At 41.0% G+C, this 13,931-nt stretch overlaps 1 protein-coding gene across 4 annotated transcripts in view; it reads right to left on the bottom strand.

The window, feature by feature from the left end:
• TGFBR2 (transforming growth factor beta receptor 2) overlaps positions 1-13,931 on the bottom strand; it is an 88,020-nt gene that overhangs the window by 61,635 nt on the left and 12,454 nt on the right. Inside the window, exon 2 of one of the 4 annotated variants that reach the window (XM_015132323.3) lies at positions 9,432-9,506. Coding sequence (XP_014987809.1) covers positions 9,432-9,506 — 75 coding nt within the window. 4 annotated transcript variants of the gene reach the window in all.

Genomic DNA, 13,931 nt, shown 5'->3' on the forward strand with positions numbered 1-13,931 from the left:
CAATTATTGTTACAATAAAGTTGCCAAGAGTGTTTAGGATGTAGAACCAAATAATCTGGTTTTGAAATATTGTTCATAACCAGCATAGGTCTGGCAAATAGGCAGTAACTTGAGAATCCAGTTCAATTTCCAAATTCTCCGCTGACTCCTGCACATTTATCAGGCGAGAGCTGATCTACCTTGGCTTTGAGACACTTAGTGTGTTATTTCGCAACATGCTAATAAAATTAGGAAGCTTGACATGCAGAGATGGGGAGGCAATGATGTACCTTAAGACTGTGGAATTCTAAAATATTGAAATAAAATTATGTTTGGCTTATTTTTCAAGGAAATAAAATTGGTGTACTTTCATTCACAGCTGATGAAAGAATTACAGAAGAATATGGGCAAGAACAATTGTATTAGATTTTTAAGTACCTAGTTAAAAAGTGTTCTGGGCCATCCAGATATATGGAAAGCAATATGCCTTATTCTTCTCTGCTTGAGCTCATTTGCTCACGTAAGAGTTAATTATAAAACATTGCTATATGACTTCTACTGGAGGAGAATTCATCATGCTGGGAATGGCAGCAGGCTGCAGTGGAGAAGGCTCTGAACCGACCATGAGCTGACTTTGAGTTCAAGGGCAACTACCCAACCACTCTCTGTGCCTGTTCTCCAACCAGTCAAACAAATGGGTTGGACATGATGAACTTACAGGTCTCTTTCATTTCGAAAAATGACACAAGAAGGACAGAAAGACACATTCAGATTCACCTTGGTTTCTGTTTTTTTTTTTTTTTTTTTTTTGAGACGGAGTCTCGCTCTGTCACCCAGGCTGGAGTGCAGTGACCGGATCTCAGCTCACTGCAAGCTCCGCCTCCCGGGTTCATGCCATTCTCCTGCCTCAGCCTCCCGAGTAGCTGGGACTACAGGCGCCTGCCACCTCGCCCGGCTAAGTTTTTGTATTTTTAGTAGAGACGGGGTTTCACTGTGTTACCCAGGATGGTCTCGATCTCCTGACCTCGTGATCCGCCCGTCTCCACTTTGGTTTCTAAGATAACACCAAACACTTTGAAACTTCCCCCTTCATGTTTTTCAAGCAGAGGAAGTAAAAAAAAAAAAAAAAAAGAAAGAAGTTTCAAATATTGTTAAGGCTTCTAGAAAGGACAACAAAGGGCAGGAAATTTGAAACAAAATCTGAGAATCTGCCCTTAAACTGGGCAATTTTGCTTGTTTTCTCATAGTGCAGTTAGATGAAAAAGTGTAAGGTTGATCTTTGCCTTTCCTGGGCATTACTCATTGCTGTCGTGACCTTGATGCTATTTGCAGTAAACAGCATAAAGGGCTCTCTTGTGGTGAGTAGCTGCAACGTTTATGATGCTACCCTCCTGGTGAGTAAAATATTTACTCCCAGCCCGGCGCGGTAGCTCATGCCTGTAATCCCAGCACGTTGGGAGGCCGAGGTGGGCGAATCACAAGGTCAAGAGATCGAGACCATCCTGGCCAACATGACGAAACACCATCTCTACTAAAAATACAAAAATTAGCCAGGGCGTGATGGTGCGTGCCTGTAGTCCCAGCTATTCAGGAAGCTGAGGCAAGAGAATCGCTTGAACCCAGGAGACAGAGGTTGCAGAGAGCTGAGATTGTCCCACTACACTCCAGCCTGGCAACAGAGCAAGACTCTGTATTTAAAAAAAAAAAAAAAAGGTCTACTCCCTTCCAAGTCCTACCAATCCCACTAAGGTTGGTAACTTAGTCTGTTTGGCTGCCATAACGAAATATGTGTGACTGGGTAATTTATAAAGGACAGAAATTTTTCACAGTTCTAGAGGCTGACAAGTCCAAATTCAAGGCACTGGCAGGTCTGATGTCTGATGAGAGCTCCCTTTCCTGCTTCCAAGATGGCGCCTTGTCGCTGTGTCCTCTAGAGAGGATTAGTACTGTGTCATCGCATGGCAGAAAATGGAAGGGCAAAAGGACCCAGGCTGTTACCTCCAGCCCTTTTACGTAGGACTAATCCACTCATGACTTAATCACTTCCCCCAAATCTCCATCTCAATACCACCACAATGGGGATTAAGTTTCAACACAAATTTTGGAAGGGAGACATCAGCCATAGTAGTTGGTGAGAAAAAAGGACAGTATTTACATAATGACAATTGTCAATGGGTTGTGGAAAAGTCAAGATAGATTCCAGCAGTGATTTTAAGATGGAAAATGAGAACCAAACACACAGTCTTCAAGGTGCAATCTTCCAGCATAGTTCTGGAACACAGCTGGCTCTTTCCATCCATGGGAATGACCACATTTGTGTGCTGAAATAACATTTAGTACTAGAGATCAGAGTGGAATAAGCAATCTAAACTTTGAAATGTTTTGAATGACCTTTGGCTAGGATGTCAAATTACAATGTTTTCTATTTCTTAAGACAATTCTTTATGAAAGTTCTAGTATGTATCTCACTTTGGCACCTTAAATTTGCCCCACACTGAATCTTATCTATTAAACCTATGTCAATCTGGGGTGAGAACCCAGATGTATAAAATCCTACGCCAGAGGTGACTGAGAAGGGCATTTTGACTATGTTTCATAGTCTTTTATCCATCTTAGTATAATCTTTTTACCAGCACCAGTGGAGTTGCGAACTGGCTCAATTTCTTGTGATGTCCAGTGTCAAAATGTATGCCTATAAATGTAACTCTTAGAAAGAGAAGCAAAAATGAGAAACCATGGGGAAGGAGGGGAGGAAATGACAGGAACAGTTTGTTTTTAGGACACCGTACTTGCTGTTCCCTCCAACTAGAATGCGCTTAACCCAGAGATCTGCCTTCTTCATCCCGATTTCATACCAATTACTGCTCAAATATCACTTTACCAAAGATGCCATTCTTGACAACCATTTCTAAAATTACAAGCATCTACCATTATTCTCAGACCCTCGCGCTGTACTTATCTGCTGACATATTGATAGAATCTTGTTTATTAGCTTGTACACATGGACTTTAATTCACTCTGTATTCCCCAGATCTCAAACATTGGCAGGCACACGGTGGTTGGTACTCTATAAACACTTGCTGATAGCTTTCCTTTCCCTAAGTCCTTTGAAACCAAGTTTCATACCTCATTCTTGAGTTCCAAAGGAAACCTTCTTATCTGTAGAAAATTAATGCATATTTGCTGTTGCTGGATAAAGAATAAGGATATAGTCACAGAGAACAAAGGGCATGTTGAAGCCAGGTATGGAGGGTATAAACAGTTGGTGAAGAGTTTTAAGCTCAAGGCTTAGCCTGTCTAAATTAGCAATCAAAGGAAGTCAGTTTTGAAGTCAAAGAGAGTTCTTTCCCCTCTGGGAGGAGCTGGTTCATGAAAGTGGAGGGCCAGAGCCAAGAAAACTCTCCCAAGACACACTGTTTTAAAGTCAAGGGCATAATCTAGAGTTGCACAGTAGCCATGGACACATGGATTTATAAATTTAAATTAACTAAAGTTAAATGAAATCACGTATTCAGTTCCAAGTCAGACTAGCCATTTTCAAGTGCTTAATAGCCACATGTGGCCAGGAATAGACAGGGTACTTTCATCATTGCAGAAAGTCCTACAGGACAACACTGATCTAAAGAAATTCAAAAGGACCTGCGTTCCTCAGCTTCTAAGGAGATCTGAAAACGAAGGTCCAGAGGGAACTGGAAGGAGAAGCAGGGCAGAGCTTGAAAAGTAATCGCGCTGGAAAGGGCCCTGACTGTTGGCTTGGAAGCCTTGTGTAATTAAAGTTCTATCCCAACTTCTTAAGGAATGTGTCTAGTATTAAATGATCGGCTGTCTGTAGTGTCACTGCTGAGGTAGGAAGAGAACACAATTAGGGACAAGGAGTAGTGTTCCATGGAAAACACGTTAGCTATGAGTGGCAGAAGCAAAAGGTCTCAGAAGTGAGAGAAATGGACCCAACTAGGTTTGCAACAAGCTGAAACCTGTAAAGGCTCAAGTCAGCTGGCACAACCTCTCAAAATGCAAATCCCTCAGCCTAAGATAAAAGTAAGGCTCGTCTGACTCCTAAGGTATCAAATAATTCTTATTAAGCCCCATTTCAATGACTGAAACCTAATGCAGAGCCCAGGCACACAGATTAAGTTTCCAGTCAAAGCCCACACAAGCCTAAAGAAAGGAAATTAACACTTCAGAAAAAAAAAAAAAAAAAAAAAAAAAAAAAAACACTGGCTTTTTCAAAGTTTTTTTTTTTTTGTTTTGTTTTTTTTTTTTTTTTTAAGGGGGGATTTAAGTGACAGCATGCCAAATAAAGGTGAGTTTCTAGGAGAATATGGCACAGAGGTGACCAAGGTGGGTGAAATTTATTCACAGGGGAAAATCCAAATGCCTTCAGGGAAACCACTTTTGCAGAGTTCTTCTCATAAATACTTAACCCAATTTAAAGCATCCCTTCAGGGCAAGTTTTCTCCTAGGAGACTTCTACCTGCTGCTTTAACTTCCCTTTCCCCAGAATTTCCAGAAGTTTAACGGCTTATAATCCCTACCACTCCATGCTCATAGACTTTAAGCATATTTTTCTCCCACAAGACGGTACTATTTTTATAATCCTTTTAAGATTAAAACTAAAAACACAGATGATAAAAAAAAAAAAGGGCCTGGCTGCATCCTCCTACAATAAAGTATTATAATTACAGTGCACTACTAAAGAGTATTTCCACAACATTAGACTATCAGGTTTCCAGGACAAAGAAACAGCCTATAATTCCAAAGCACAGAAATGGAAAGGTACAAGTAATTTAATCTGCCCCACTGTGATTATAGGTGCTAAGAAATTACCTGAAAGCACCTCTGTGGGACTTGAGAAGAACAGGAACTTTAATGATGCTCCGTAACTGCCCTATTCATGATGATACCCAAGAGCCACCTGTGGCTATTTAAATTCAAGTTAACTGAAATAAAAATATATCTATATTTGAAATTCAGTTCCTTATTTGCACCTGCCACATTTCAAGCCACATGCATCATCTAAGATGGTCTTAGATCCACTGTTCAATAGCACTTTCTGCAGAGATGAAAATGTCTCATACCTGTGCTGTCCTTAAACCTTAACACAGCCCAGGTATAAGATATTTTCATCTCTGCAGAAAGTGCTATTGAACAGTGGAAAGACCATCTTAGAGAGATAATTACATGATTTTTCCCACTTTCATAATAGAGAGTATGAAGTAACAGCCTCCAAAACAGAGGGGTTTTAGGCTACTGGCTACCTTCTACACTCAGGTGATCTCTTTGTAGTGGTTTACACATGTGTACCAATTGCCCTTATCTCCCCATTTTCAAGCACATTAAAATGGCATTCGATGTAATAAAATGCATGCCACTGAGACTCAGCTCAATTGAAGCTTGAGTTTCTTCAGAATTCCAAAGGATGGTGCATCTCTTTGTGAAACCTGAAGTCGGGAAATGCCTATGAGTGAATTCCAGGGGAAAAAAAGGCATTTTCCAAAATTAATAAATTTATTTCCTTGTTTTTTTGTCACACCTTATTCCAGTGGTGTCCCCAGGCTACTGTGTGCAGAACGAGGTCTGGACAGAATCTAATGATAAATTGGGGGACACTGAAAGTCCTGGCACTCTAAGGAGCTTCCCCACACATCTTTAGATTGTTTTTCCCATATGGGAAAAAAAGAAAGGGATTTCCTATCTTCCCATCACAAACTTCTGGCTTTGCAGTGGTTTTATTACGTCATTCCCCTACTTACAATTTGCCAGTGACTCAGAGAATTTAGCCCAAACTGGTGCTTAAGGCTCCCATAATCTGATTACCTTTCTGCTGAATAACTTCTTTTATCAGAAACCCTTTGACCTGATAACTGCTGGCTTTCCCACCACCACAATTTCTACCTCCCTACCAGATCTATCAGGCAGATTTTAAGGTCAAGAAGAGCATCCCCAAGGCAGCCTGCCCAGTCCCTGGAAGGAGTTCAGTGCCTTCACTGTTGGCTGGGAGGTTTACGTGATGGAGGGAAGCGACTCCAAGAATGGTGTCTGAAAGGATGCCTGGTGTCTGATGCTGCCCCTCAGGAGTGGTCCAAGGTGCATCAAATGTTGCCTGCTTTGGCCATGGCTGACAGAGCTGAAGAACTGCCTCTACATGGTGGGCAGACACACACCCCAGGCAGGCACTTGCCAGCTTCCCTCTGTTTCCTTGAAGGAAATGGAGTAGCATGGCCCTGGGGCTAACAAGTGAACAATGGTGCCTGCCTTAAATCATACCCAGCCTTTCAGACCCAGGTCAAGTGTTTTCTCTTTTGGAAAACCATCCATTCCCCCCACTACCAGCCCCACTAACAGTGCTCTGCCTCCTCCGGTTTTGGTTTTTAACCATCTTTATTGTGAAGTATCCTTTTAGATAGGCCTGTATTTGCTCTGTTCTGCAGATGAGTTTCCAAAACCTTCTAAAACCTTGCTCATATTTGTTATGCTGGATTTTAAGTCAACAGATGGGAGTTCTGAACCCAGTAAATGGCATTTCTTTGCTGTGGGAAATCAAGTACTTTGACCTCTCTGGTGAAATTCTTCATTTGTAACCTCACTGGGTTAGGCTAGATTAGTGTTTCTCAACATGGTTCCACATCAGAATCATCTGGGGATCTTTTAAAACAATAACGATGCCAAAGTCCTACCCCAGGGCAATGAGTCAGAACTTCTAGGTGTTTGGCTCGGGCTTTGGAATTCTTTTAGAAGTTCGCAGGTGATCCTAACGTGCAGCCAGGGTTAGAAAAATAAACTGAGTTCAGGAAGGGACTTATCTATCCTACATGGATTGGAGAACTCAATAGGAAAAAATGTAGTAGTTAGAGACGGGGTATGGCAGTACTGGACAGAGGCAGTCAGGCCCATAGTGATGCTTCTCATCTTTGCCTTGAGCTGTAACTAGAAAACCTGCAAACTGCATTATAACCAGAACATTAGTATATACGTATACCTGTACAATCAAGCCCAACTCAATTAATTTTCTCATGTGACTCAAACTCTAACACCATTTGGAGATGAGGCAGGGATCATAAACATAATTGGCTGCAGGGCATTTAGTTGCCATTATATAAATTCTTCCTGAAAATAATTTTAGATTAATTTTTAAGTGTAGATTTTACCAGTTAAAGGGTGGTAATCCTTTGCCAATTCGCAAGGGGACAATAAGCTTAAAGGTAGATATGTCTGAAGGATCTGAGGAGCAAGTTTCCTGAGAAAGCTGTATTTCTAAAGTTTTGACCCTACAAGGCAACATTAAAAGTAAGTTCAAGGAAACAAATGTGAGAAAGGATATCTCCCTTTAGATAACCTAGCAAAGAAGTTAAGAAGGCAAATAGTTCCTTAGATCAGAATTGACAGCTGTGGATAGCCTTCCCTTCAGAAAATTGCAATGCTAAACAGACATATATCCTTGCAAACAATATATCCTTGCAACTTAATTTATCTTCCTAGGCTCTTTAATATTTTTCTTTTTTATTCCATTAAACAAATATATATTGAGCATCACCTATCCACCAGATCTGAAGAAACACTATTTTCAATATGTTCAAAATTTGAGTCTTTTCTTGATACAATAACATCTGCCTTAACAGGAATCAGTATGTACAAATTACAATTTTTGAAGAATTATATAAAAGGTATTATTCCAGAAGACTTGCTATGGAATCCCTTTTAAAAAGGGCGTTCAGAAAAAGGTAACACTGAAATGTATTACAGTTTGAAGAGAATCACCCCAGTTATAAATCCATGAACCCAGTCATTGTTTAAAGAAGCTCATCTTTGCCGGAAAATCCCCACTGAGAACAAAGCATCACAATGATCCACACAGTCCCAACCAAGCCCACTGGAAAAATCACCCTGAAGAACACTGGTGGAAAAGAGAAAGAAGTCCATACCACAGTGTGAGGGCTAATTTAATGTGTTCTTCAACAAAAATTAAATAAAACAACATGACTCAATTTTTCTTTTATGTTGCAAGGAAAATAACATTTATATAAAGCTAGCAGTAGAAAAGCAGAAGCATAGCTTAGCTTTCTATGATGGCAAGTGAAACACAGTTTCTGCTAATCAAAGTGATTTTTTTTTTTTTCCTTTGAGATGGAGTCTTGCTCTGTCACTAGGCTGGAGAGCGGTGGCACAATCTTGGCTCACTGCAACCTCCACCTCCCAGGTTCAAGTGACTCCCCTGCCTCAGCCTCCAGAGTAGCTGGGACTAGAGGCACGTACCACCACATCCAGCTAATCTTTGTATTTTTAGTAGAGATGGGGTTTCACCATGTTGGCCAGGATGGTCTCAATCTCTTAACCTCGTGATCTGCTCTCCTCGGCCTCCCAAAGAGCTGGGATTACAGGTGTGAGCCACCGTGCCTGGCCATCAAAGTGATTCTTAGCCATTTTCTTTGAAAATATCAGTCATAGAGGTAGGCTCTGTTACTCTTCAATGAATACCTTCTTTTATATAAAAGCAATTTGACTAAATTAGATGTCTGTGAGAGTCGCGTTCTGCTACTCAAAACAGTTCTTGTTCTATGTTTCTCTATATTTTGTTTGTTTGTTTGTTTTTTGAGATGGAATCTTGATCTGTTGCCCAGGCTAGGGTGAAGTGGCATGATCTCGACTCCCTGCAACCTCCACCTCCTGGGTTCAAGTCTCAGCCTCCCAAGTAGCTGTGATTACAGGTGCCCACCACCATGCCCGGCTAATTTTTGTATTTTTTAGTAGCGATGGGGTTTCACCATGTTGGTCAGGCTGGTCTTGAGCTCTTGACCTCAGGTGATCCACCCACCTTGGCCTCACAAAGTGCTAGGATTACAGGCATGAGCCACTGTACCCAATTTCTTCTCTGTATGTTTATTCAGACATTCATGTTTAAGAATTTCTGAGAAAGGAAGCCAAAGATGATAACACCTGACCTCCATGTCTATATGATGAAGAAGCGCACTTCCTATATAAAGATGCCCGTATTCCCGATTAGGTTAGACAACTTGAAGTTCTAGTGAAGGGCAAAACTACAGGACTGTAGGAACTGGCATAGCCTTTTACACGTGGCAGCATTTGTCTACTGACAATGGTGACACAACCTCCAAGAGGGCAGACCACACGGTGTCTAAAAGAGAAGCTGTCCCCATAAGAAAAGGGGAAAGGTAAAATGACTCATTACATACTTTGAACTCTCTTATGACAGGTGGACAAAACCCTCAAAGAAGAAATTCTCCAGTCTTAAGTAAGGCTTTTTATGTTCAAGGTAAGAACAAGACTCCTGATGACTACACTGCCATCGCCTCTTTGACAATGTAGCTATGAAAATATGAAAATACGTGGAGACTACAGATTTTTACCTTACATTTACTGACAAATTAAGCAGTGAGGGAGCACAACGACTAAAAATAGAAAAATGATGGAAAGATTAATTAATGATACTGTACTATGTCTCAGTGGATGGGCAGTCCTATTACAGCTGGGGCAGATCATTTCACCTTTCTGGGCCTCCATTTCCACATCTGTAAAACAGGATAATTACATCCATCTCAGAGAGTTGTTTTTAAGATTATAGATGACATGAAAGTGAAACTGTTTTGAAAATAATGAAGCTCTCTATTACTGTGAGATTCAAATATTATTATAACTAGACACGGTCAATATGTTTTCTTCAAAGTTATCAAACTAGACATTTTTCCCTCTGGTGCTCTTTCACCCATGTGTCTCAATCATAGTAAGATTATTCATATCACTTCTTTTTTCTGTTTTCTTGGTACTCGTTTTCTTTTTTTTTTTTTTTTTTTTTTTTTTTTTGAGACAAAGTCTTACCCTGTCTCCCAGGCTGGAGTGCAGTGGCACGATGTTGGATCACTGCAATCTCCACCTCCCAGGTTCAAGTGATTCTCCTGGTTCAGCCTCCTGAGTAGCTGGGATTATAGGCATGCACTACCATGCCCAGCTAATTTTTGTATTTTTAGTAAAGACAGGGTTTCACCATGTTGGTCAAGTTGGTCTCGAACTCCTGACCTCGTGATTCGCATGCCTCGGCCTCCCAAAGTGCTGGGATTACAGGCCTGAGCCACCGCACTGGCTGGTACTAGTTTTCTATCTGACTGAAGAAGTAGGCAAATGACTATTTTCATGATTTTTTTTTTTTTTTGCTTTTAATATTGTTTAACAGCTATTTTAACAATGAAAGACATTTTCTATATTCCCAAAAGGTATGCACCAAAGAAGGGTGTGGGCAGAAATGTTCACAAAATCAGGACCTTTCATTGCCTCTTGGTGACCGCCAATAAAGTACACAGAAACCCATAGTGAACTGAGGTCTACATGGCTGCTATCAACCAACACAATCTTGAACTGCTGAGTCTGATCACTTTATTTTCTTAAAACTTCAGGACAGTTCAATTTAGAGAGCGCAAGAGCCAAGTTAGCCTTCCTGGTCATCTTAAGCAACATGGGAGGAAGATAACTCAAGAAAAGTGACACCATATCAATCACTTTCCCAAGCTTTTCAGGGGCTCACTCCAAAGACTTTCTTGATGATAAATTTTATTAAAGTACTGATAATAATCAAAATGGTACATTGTATCAGAGGTCAAGCATTGTTTTCCACTTCCTTTCCCAGAACTTATTAAAGATGTATGTCTGAAGAAAGATATAAAGAAGAACAAAATTGTTTCGACTGGCAGAAAATGGCTTACACAGACATCTAATATTTAGTCAAGTTGCTTATATATATGAAATAAGTTATACCTTGGGAGTGATAAAGCCAATAGGCTTGGCTCATAGGGGGCTAACTACAGCTGTAGCAGTTATTCAAGAAGTTAACATATTCTCTCCTGTCCCCTGAAGACATCACAGGCATCTCATTAACAAACTGATAACGACCAGTACTCAGAGTTTGTGAAAATGCTTTGTAAAGTGCTGTATAAATGTAAGTGATTATCTACTTACCACCAACATCCTCACCAACATCATCATTAAAATCTTGAAAGATAAGTGATTTTCACTAGTTTTGAGAGTTAACCAATGACATGCTAAATTAAAAGCATTGTATTTCAACCATTTCCAATAAGTGCCACAGAATATTTAGACTTAAGAATATTAAAATTCTGGCCAGCTGCAGTGGCTCATGCCTGTAATCCCAGCACTTTGGGAGGCCGGGGCGGAGGATCACCTGAGGTCAGAAGTTCGAGAGCAGCATGGCCAACATGGCAAAACCCTGTCTCTACTAAAAATACAAAAATTAGCCGGGTGTGGTAGTGGGTACCTACAATCCCAGCTACTTGGGAGGCTGAGGCAGGAGAATCACTTGAACCCAGGAGCAGAGGTTGCAGTGAGCTGAGATCGTGCCATTGTACTCCAGCCTGGGTGACAAGAGCAAAACTCCGTCTCAAAAAAAAAAAAAAAAGGAATATTAAAATTCTTGTTTCATCTCCTTTTGCTCTATAGATAGAGCAGGTAGGGCACTGCCAGTCCAAATCTATGTAATGTTATGATGTCACTGGTAGCTCCAGAAGTCCCATAGAAGAGGGGCTACATGGGTGATGATCTGGCCGAAAGGCAGACGACATATCTGGAAGCTGTGCTTGCACAAGAGATCACTACCCGTGGTACCTACACTGCATGTTTATTCAGGTTGGATGGAGACTATGGCGGAGGAGAAGGCTGAAGGCCAAATTCAAGACCTTCCTTGGAAACCCACTCCTATTAAGCGCCCATGTAAGAAAGGCCTCATGCTTAAGTCTCCTTCGCATGTGTCACTTTAACAGGGCTTTCCAAAAAGTACAACCAGGAGTCACCTTTGCAATATGGGATTATTTACCCTCAGGTAGGTAGAAGAGTATCTTCAGGCACTCTCCATTTCACCAAGACCCCTTCAGCCATACTTATTCCAGGAATCCCAATGACTGAGATCATCTCTGATTCATAAAGAGGAAAGGCAGGAGTGGCAAAAAATTGGCCTGTGTCAGATGGTGTGATTTACTTTATGACTTTGTCTGGCCTCTATAGTCACAATGCATTGAGCCTTCTGCAAAAGATTCACACACGAGAGAATAAATGAATCAAAGGCGGAGCTGGTGATGGATGGAAAATCAACCTTAACACCCACACAGCACAGCTCCCCAAAATTCACAGAAACTAAAGACTGCAGACAGAGCAAGTCTCCACTGTAAAGAACAGTTTACACAAAGCAGATCATATGAGATTTTCCACAAGCCTATGGTTCTGTCAAACAATGCTACAGGTGGCTTTAAGCCATTGACATTTACACTTGGTGGTGAGGTAAGCCATCTAGGAGAAAAAAAATTAGCACTCCCAGACTTGAATCTAAAAGCAAGTTTCCTCAGCCTTTAAAAGCAATGAATTCCAAACAGCAACAAACACAACACATAAACAGAATTAGTGAGAATGTGTGCTAAGAGCTATGGCAAAATCAGACAGAAGTTTCTCCCTCAAAGAGTTTTCATTCTAGTAAAAGAGTTTAAAACACACAGAGATAGCACAGGTAGCTTAGCAAACAAGGTCATATGAATGACAATGCAAGGCTTGTTAAAGAGGCTATGGGCAGGAGAAAGAATCGCAGTGGGATGGATAATCAAGGAAGGCCCAATAGAAAAAGTAACATTTAGACTAGGCATTATTTCAAAGGGTGGAGCTGTTGTAGGGCACAGATAGAGAATGGTAAAACTTGGGGAAGGTGGTGGAGAATGGTCACAAGCTAGGAAATCTGTAAGCAAAAAGGATGTGTGAGGCAGCTGGGTTCGAGTGGAACCAGGACATGAGGGATGCGAAGGGTGGAATAGATGATGGGCAAGAGGTTTGGCTTCATCTGTGCAGGTAGTCATCAAACTGGTCCTGTGTCCCATCGGCACAAGGCATTCTCTTAGGAGCCCAGGGACACTGAGGCAGCCCCCATGCTCAAAGAGGAAGGGAAGGTCATGTGATGATCTAGGATTCATAAAATCCATGGAAGGCTTTCTAGCAGGGGTCAGCTATTCAAAATGCCATCTGGGGGGAGATTTAACTGATGGCAATGCCTGTGTTATCGACAGAGAAAGAACAAAGGGTGTCCATAAGCAGAGACCAATTAGGTGATTTTTACAGATGACAAAAATAAGAGTTCAGGTTTGTGTTATGGTAGCGTAATTCGAGGGCAAAAATAAAACCAAATGGTTATGCGTTTTACGTAACTTTTCTGATGAATAACTTTAGAGTTGATGCAACAGGAAGCACCATGAGATATGAGTTGCAATGGAAAGTTTTCTTTTTTTTTCCTTGCCAAGTACAGTTCAGATGTCAAAGGCAAAGAAAAAAAAGTCAGAAAATAAAATTACTTGGAAACATCAGAAACTGCTTGTAAGAATTGCTTATTGTGGCTACTATGTTACTTAAGAGCATTAAAAACTGACAGGGACCCATAATTCTGGAAGACAAAAGTAACTAAGGCACAAAAAGCTGCCTTATGATATTAAAATAAAGAAGCAAATCAATGAAAATGCCTACAGTGGCACCCTCAGGACAGTCTAAAACAAATGTTGAGTAATTCAAGAAAAATGTATTGAGTCTTCACTGAGCATCAGACAAGTAAGTTCCTCAAGACAAAAGAGGATTAAAAAATGTTGAAGAGTAAAACCACTTCCTGAAAACCTGTCATCGAATCATTAATTTATTGGGCACCTACTTTGTATAGAGTGGAGTGCTACCTATTTTAAGAAATGCTGAGGTATAATAGCTCCAGAATGAATCAAGGCCTACATATGTCAAGGCAATCTGTGAGTAAATGCCTAATGAGGTAAACATGATTAATGCAGTGAGTTCAGTATAGAAATGGGCCCTTGGGGCCAGGCGCGATGGCTCACGCCTGTAATCCCAGCACTTTGGGAGGCAGGTGGGCGATCACGAGGTCAGGAGTTTGAGACCAGCCTGACCAACATGGT

Source organism: Macaca mulatta, chromosome 2, assembly GCF_049350105.2.
Source record: "Macaca mulatta isolate MMU2019108-1 chromosome 2, T2T-MMU8v2.0, whole genome shotgun sequence".
NCBI classification, from domain to species: domain Eukaryota; kingdom Metazoa; phylum Chordata; class Mammalia; order Primates; family Cercopithecidae; genus Macaca; species Macaca mulatta.